The 7,500-nt window shown below is 41.8% G+C and overlaps 1 protein-coding gene across 2 annotated transcripts in view; it reads left to right on the top strand.

Annotated features, from left to right (window-relative positions):
- col5a1 (procollagen, type V, alpha 1) overlaps positions 1 to 7,500 on the top strand; it is a 92,733-nt gene that overhangs the window by 43,548 nt on the left and 41,685 nt on the right. For both annotated transcript variants that reach the window (XM_053687786.1, XM_047161681.2), the window contains exons 5-9: positions 1 to 101; positions 2,505 to 2,636; positions 2,955 to 3,566; positions 3,814 to 4,257; positions 5,544 to 5,600. The exon at positions 1 to 101 is cut by the window's left edge and continues 31 nt beyond it. In XM_053687786.1, the coding sequence (XP_053543761.1) occupies positions 1 to 101; positions 2,505 to 2,636; positions 2,955 to 3,566; positions 3,814 to 4,257; positions 5,544 to 5,600 (1,346 nt within the window). The remainder of the gene's footprint in view (positions 102 to 2,504; positions 2,637 to 2,954; positions 3,567 to 3,813; positions 4,258 to 5,543; positions 5,601 to 7,500) is intronic.

Raw genomic sequence — 7,500 nt, 5'->3', positions numbered from 1 at the left:
ACCATCGTGCTGCATATGACTACTGTCAACATTATAGCCCAGACTGTGAGGTTCCTGCCCAGGAGCAGCCGCAAAACCAGGACCCCAACACGGACGAATATGTGAGTGTCTTCTTCATTCAGTCTCAAGACACTGATCAATATGGGAATTTTCTGTATACATTCTTTCAACGCAAGCTCGTATGAGTGCTCTTTCCAAATAGACTCCACGTAGCAATAAACATCCATCTGTTTTCATCAGACACGCCGTAATCTATGGAAGTACTTTGCGGACAATTTTCAAAAGAAATCAAAGTGTATTTGCAGTTGCATTTCCTATTTGTGAAATAATTCCAATGCGAATCGTGTATTACCCTGTGCGTTTTCATTTACACGAGCGTACGCTGTCTGCCAAATTTCAAATTGGAACGCAAAGTCCATTTGCGATTGCATTCCCGTGTGTTCGGCGTTTTGACCCGGTCATATTGAAATAGGAACAACAATTACCCCGTTCACGTCCTCAGGGTCATGTACGGAGCCTGACAAAATTCAAACGGAACCACAAATCCCCTTTGCATTTGCAATTCCTATACCTTACACAGAAACCTGTCAATCAGTGTTGGGGGGTGGGAGTATACTGTGGGGTGTGTTTGAATTTGGACTGCCTTGCGGTCGTCAGACATCCACTGCACATCTGAGATTCTCTCTTCTATTTCTCAAAAAGTAAACATACAGGAAGGACCAAATGTGTATTGTCTTACTCTGGAGTGGAATAAGAACTAAGTACAACTGAATATATTTGTAATTTTTCTCCCGTTAAATCCCCCTGAAGCTAATCTCTCAGAAACGCAGCTCACCTGCGCTTTATAGTAATGGAGTCAGTAAGGGACCGTCTAAAAACTGCATGACCTGGGCAGCTGTGGAAATGCAAATGTAAACGTAACACTTACTCTTCCAGCCTTTTGTTGCCCCGTCCCAACTTTTTGAGAAGTGTTGTGGCCATCAATTTCAAAAGTACCTTATTTTTTTTCTTTTAATGGTATATAGTTTTGGTATATAGTTTTCTGTGTATATAACATGGGCTTATGAGATTCGCAGATCATTGCATTCTGTTTTTATTTACATTTCTTTACATTTTACACAGCGTACCAACTTTTTTTTGGAATTGGGGTTGTACTCTACTAAACACATACATGAAACTGTTCTGTCCATAGTCCCTGAACACAAGTTTTCTCGACACTGTCCATGAAGAGACAAATGCTAGTTTTCTCTAAACACAGATGCGTATCTGCCTTAAAGTTTTTAAACATTAACAAATACACAAGGATTTACTCTAAACACTCTAAGCAACGTTTTCTATCCAGTCTTAAAACACTGGTGAATTCTCTTTATACAGTGTGTAAACACAGACAGATGGCTTTCTTCTCCTCACAGAGATTCCAAACACAGTGTCCCCATATACTGTAGTTCTGTATCTTTTTGTTATGTATAAATAAATAAATGTATGTATATGTCTCTCTCTCTCTATCTGTGTGTGTGTGTGTGTGTAATTGTGCATGCATGTGTGTCTTGAGTAAATCAGAGGGGAACAGAATAAACTTTGTCAAATAAGAATGTGTTAGAAAGAAAATACCGTATGTCTCGATTAATTCATTCTTGTTTCTCCACTTGTACCTGAGGCTAGAATTTATTTTTATATGGAAAGAAATATCTCATGCAGTGACAGAGAGAGATGAGGAGAGACAGAGAGAGAGAGAGAGAGAGAATGTTGGTTATAGATCTTACAACAGGTCTGCACAAATATACGTTATGAGAAGTAATATAAAATAACACAACATTTCACAGAATCTTCTTACACTTCTTACACAAGTGCGTCCACTAAACCAGACGAGTTCTGTTCTTAATTTGCTTCACAAGAAGAATTTTGTGTAACAATTTTTTGGATGAATAATCATCTATTATTTAATGGATTTTTGCTAGAGTAAATAGAAGAAGGTCATATGCAAGTCAGCTTAGAGATAGGTGATAAATGTGTAGCCAGGCATGATGATTTGTTGAGGGGACGAACTCTGCACACACATGGAGGAGGTGGAGATCGAACCCCCAACCCTGGAGGTGCGAGGCAAACGTGCCCACCAATAAGCCCCCATGCCCCCCAGACTGTAATTAATTACCTAAATATTCATAATATATCAATAATAAAATTATTATTTTAATTAACAGGGAATCTACAGAATGGGGGGGGGGCAATATTGTTTACAAATAAAAAAATTTGTAAACAAAATCCCCCCCCCCCGCCCCCCTTGCTGTGAAACCCGTGATGTAGTTCTTTAGGAAAGAGACATGATTACAGTGTTAAACTATAATTATGAACAACATCCATTCATTTAGGACTCACAAGTCACTCGTCATCTAGAACACCCCCGAGATAAAATTGGAAGTTTATTGGAAAGAATTAAAAAATGTTTGAACATCTAATTAGTAACGCAGGATATAAAGGTTAATGCAGACACTCTGTTATTGTAGAACACAGAAGACGACACCTACTATTATGAGTACCCGTACTACGATGACTTGGATGCAGAGAAGAATGAGGAGTCATCAGTCACCCCTGGCAAGGTCACAGACTCAGGACCAAGTGACACATCCAACACAAGGGTAAACATTGAAGACAATATTGTGATGCTTTGATACAGGAACCTGCTAATTTCATAAAACACAAACAAGATATGAATAAATGGCTTATGACAGTAAATAGTTGTAAACAAAAGCATTAATAAATGATGATATGCAACATGTCTGTTACATTATGTAGGTTACACACGTAGTTATGAGCAAGGTTTTACTGTACTTTCAGTAAGAGCTTTTGATCATCACAGTGCAGATAATGTGTCCTTATCAACACCTGTCGGAATGGCATAAGAAAATTTCCTTTGAGTATGTATTGTTACACACTTTTTCTTTGGAAAAACACAGGAAACCATAACTACAGTAGGTGGTGGAGCAGGACATTCCGGTGGCTCGACTAGCAGTTCATCGAGCAGTTCTTCTAGTAGTTCTTCGAGTGGTACCTCTACCACGGGAACTGGCAGCGAGTCATATGATGACTATGATGATCCCGGGTATGATACGACATATTATGACGAGTCGACTTCCTCGCCTGACGGCTCTATAACAATCACAAGCACAGGCACAGGTACGGGGGATGACCTGGACCTGAGCAGTAGAGTGGATCTGGGGCTGGGCGGAGAAGGGGAGAAACACATCGTCACCTCAGTAGGAGGAGGAGGAGGAGGAGGAGGCATCCACACTTCCAGCACTGGTGGCTCTGGTTCTAGCACTGGATCTGGTTCAAGCATTAGAATTGGCTCAGGTTCTAGCACCAGTTCGGGATCAAGTGCCGGTTCTGGTTCTAGCACTGGATCTGGTTCAAGCATTAGAATTGGGTCAGGTTCTAGCACCAGTTCAGGATCAAGCGCTGGTTCTGGTTCCAGCACAGCATCTGGCTCTGCTTCCACCTCTATTACAGGATCTGGATCTGTTTCCACATCCAATGCGGGATCTAGTTCCAGTTCCAGCTCCAGCCCGGTAAGTTTATGTAATGTAGAATGAATATTTGGATCTGCTTTGGTGTGTAGCGCAGTGGATTTCATTTCAGTTCACTGGGACAACCTAGAGTTCCGGCAAATTACCTAATGACGTGAATCTGATCAACTAAGTTGTGGTAATAATTGGCCGAGCAAAACTACAACTAGATAACTTACCAGTGTATCATGTATCATTTTTGTAAAGTTTTGTAATGTTTATGTGACTGTTTGTATGTCTCTGATTATAGGTGGATAATTATGATGGCTATGGCTATGGGGTGAACTATGGAGAGGAGTACATTGATGGTTTCAGTGAGGGCGAGGACGCTGTTGGAGGAGGAGGCAGCAGCAGTAGTGCTTCTGTTGGGGGTGGATCTGTTTCTGTTGGGGGTGGATCTGCTTCCGCTGGGAGCGGATCAGTCTCAGTTGGGGGCAGCTCTGTTTCTGGTGGAGGTGGTTCAGTCTCTGTTAGTGGTTCATCTGGAGTTGGTGGTGGATCTGCTAGCGCTGGGGCTGGCGCAGGAGCAGGAACAGGCCAGAGAGTAGATGGCGAGGATGCAGATTATACAGACTTTGATGGATTTAAGGAGGAGTCCATCACGGACCTCACTGACTCTGACCTGGACAAGGTTTACAGTGATTACAAAGACTACTACAGTGAAGTCTTGCCTGCTGAGACTGACAATTACCAGGTAGCACTCAGAGCACGTCACAACCATAAAGATCTACAGTCAAGCACAGCTTAGACTGCCGAGTGTAAATCTTATAAAACAATGGCCATGTTTACATGCAAAGACTTTCATAAATTTGATTGAATTTATTAGAGTTGCCGATATAAGATTTGGCAATCAGTATCAGTGTTGCCATAACAACAAGCAGCTTGCAAATCCTGTCAGCATAATTAAACAGCACGGTTCACATTTTGAAAGCAATAAGATGTAAAGATTTAAGTTTAGCAGATTATTAGGAAGATGGTTGGTTTACTCTGTTCTGATTTAGGTGTGCAAATGAAGCCTGCTGATTTAGATTGAACCATCAATCAGATTATTAACAAATTATTTAACTGCACGTAAACTTAGCTACTGAGCAGGGGCGTTAGCTGGACTGTTAATCATACGGGGCTGCGCCCAGATTCTTCTCCATCAAAAAGCATGTGAGGGCTAATTGCTTTAAGAAATGTGAAAATTGTACAAAAAAAGTTGTATTTATCATAAAACGTGCCTCAGGTGTTATCACTGTTTGCAGGACTACCAAAAGATAAATTATATAACTTTTTGGCTATCTAACACGAGACTAGGCTTGTTTGGTGTCACTAGGCAAGAGGAGGCACGACTGCACCATCATCGTATGGGTTTAGCTGCTACAGTCATGCAGAGTGCGCTATCTGTCCTTATGCTCTGCTCATATCGTGTTCACGTAACTTGGAGCTCATATAGACATTTACACACCTTGTTTTCCTGCTCAGCATGAGACGGTGTTAGTGTTTCAGTTTCAGCCCCTTTACTGATAAAAATAAATAAATAAATAAATTGGAATATATCCACGTTCCCCTTACACTGACTATGAGCTAGTGTTTGGCAGAATTGAGAGCCGTTAGCCAATAAGACACGAGTGTTTCCATGCATTTTTCTGTAAACCCTGTCTGACTGATCTCACCTCTGCTCACTGAAGATACAGTATTACATCACTGCCATCTTCTACTGATGTTTAGTTACATAGTGACAAACCGCTCCAAGTGGAGAATTATTCGGGTCTAAAGAAAAAATCTTCTGGGCTACAGCACCAAATGCTCAGGCCAGGTTACACCCCTGCTACTGAGATCCACAAATACATAAAAAAAAGGTCTGAAACATTACATGCAAACGTTACAGCATACCAGGTAGATAGAAAAGTACTGCGCCAAGGTGCAGCTCAGAAACATAGACTTACAGATACCACCTTGGAAGAGTATATTGTATACAAACTTTTGTGTCTGCAGGTGGAAGGATCCAGAGGAGAGAAGGGGCAGAAAGGAGAGCCAGCCATCATTGAACCAGTAAGTGTGTAACCCTAACTCTCTGTCTGCCATCTGAGACACGGGGGTTTATTCGGACAACTCTCATAAATCAGCTAAACTGCTGTAAAATTCTCTTCTGCGTTTTTTTCTGAAAGAACACACAATGCTGTTGCCATTGACTCTACAACTTGTCTTTAAATATCATCACTTTACCACCGACGTGTTCAATTACGAATCTTTTAATAAGCCTGAGAATAAACATTTATCAGAAAATAACTGGTACAAATGCCTCTGGCCTATGTGTGGATATTTAGGTTAGCGCAGTTGGCTGCACTGTGTGGATATTCTAAGCGACCTGTTTGTACAGATGTTCTTAGGCTTACGTGGTTAGTTGTACAGATGTTTTTAACCGATTCAGGTTAGCATGGGTTAACTGCACTATGCAGATATTCTGTAGGTGAACACGTGTAACCTCATTCTCTTAAGTTCAGAATCAGAAACGTTACGGATGTTGTTTCTGTCTTTGGGCACGTGGAGAGTGAAAAATGCATGCAATATTAACTTTGAAATAATTCCTCAAGTTTTCCTTTGAGTTCGATACACGTCATGTTGAGTTCAATCAAGGAAATGTGGTTATGGTTAGATCATCCATGCTGGTTTGCTGGAATAGAAAACCGTTCAGACTGCAGACTGCATTTAATTACATGCAGTGGAAATCTCTCCTTTCCTCCTTCGGACTCTAATGGCCTCCCGTGCTCCTGGTCTCTCTCTCTCTCTCTCTCTCTCTCTCTCTCTCACCCGAGCCCCACCACCTCTGTCTCATCTGTTTATTTTGCTGTCTCTGGTAGACTCCCCCATGTGACTCCATGCTCAACAGCTGTCTCTTTTCAAACAAGTGTCACCATGTGTGTTTATCCCATTCACACATTCTGGCTGTTAATAAATGTTCTTTTCTGTAGCAGTGCTGAAATCAGAGGCATGCTTTTCATCCACAGAGACACACCCGTCTATAACTCGCTGGCCAGGCAAATGATAGTTCAGTATGCAATTCTCAGCATTTAACTGTGTCCAAATACACACACACACACACACAAACACACACACATACACACACACACACGCGCACTCATTCCCCAATTCTCTGAGAATGTCCATCTTCACCAAAGCCATTTTCTCTTTTGCCCAGTGGCATGTCCCCTTCTTTTGGGTCACGGACTACTCTCAGGCCTATTCATTGTTCCACAGAGCACTGGAATCAGATCCAGATGGCCAACTCACCATGCACCGTTCTCCATCTGGTTTTCCCCTGTACTTCATCTGAGGCTGAATTACCCAAACCCCAGAGCAGCGCAGCTCTGGATGGATTTTTATAGAGGCTCGGCTCTGTGAACAACCATTAAGGAATAATTTAAGCCTTAATTGACCTCACAGTTAACTTATTTGGTCTTTTTTCTCAGCCATTAATAGGATCTACTTCATACTGCTGTGGAATCAAGTGATATTTTCAGTTCTGAAAGCCAATTAAAGTAGGTGGAACCCAGAGTGATGAAATGAGACAAATGAGTACTCTGGTTCTACCTGCTTTAATATCAGTGCAAATATCAGTACATGAAATATCACTTTGAGACAAATTATCAGAGGTGATGGGGCTACTGAGCGGCGCAACAGGAACAACGTTCGCCCCATCTTCAGTAGATTGTGAGTTTGAATTCCTACAATGCCATAATGACTGGCTGGGAGTGATGGCATGCAGATACGTGGTTGGCCGGCTTCACGCGTCTCAGAGGAAGCACGTTAGCATTCACCTTCCCCAGTTGTTTTATTATACGGAAAACCCGTCTGGTGGCTGGGATTTGGCAGGTGACCAGACTGGAAAGAAAATGGGTTGGGGGAGGCAGAGATGGCAGAACACCTTGAAATAATCCAAATAATCATGACT

This window comes from Ictalurus punctatus, chromosome 18 (genome assembly GCF_001660625.3).
Source record: "Ictalurus punctatus breed USDA103 chromosome 18, Coco_2.0, whole genome shotgun sequence".
In the NCBI taxonomy this organism is placed as follows: Eukaryota; Metazoa; Chordata; class Actinopteri; order Siluriformes; family Ictaluridae; genus Ictalurus; species Ictalurus punctatus.
Note: the sequence above shows the minus strand (reverse complement) of the source record. Positions and strands in the feature narration are given on the sequence as shown.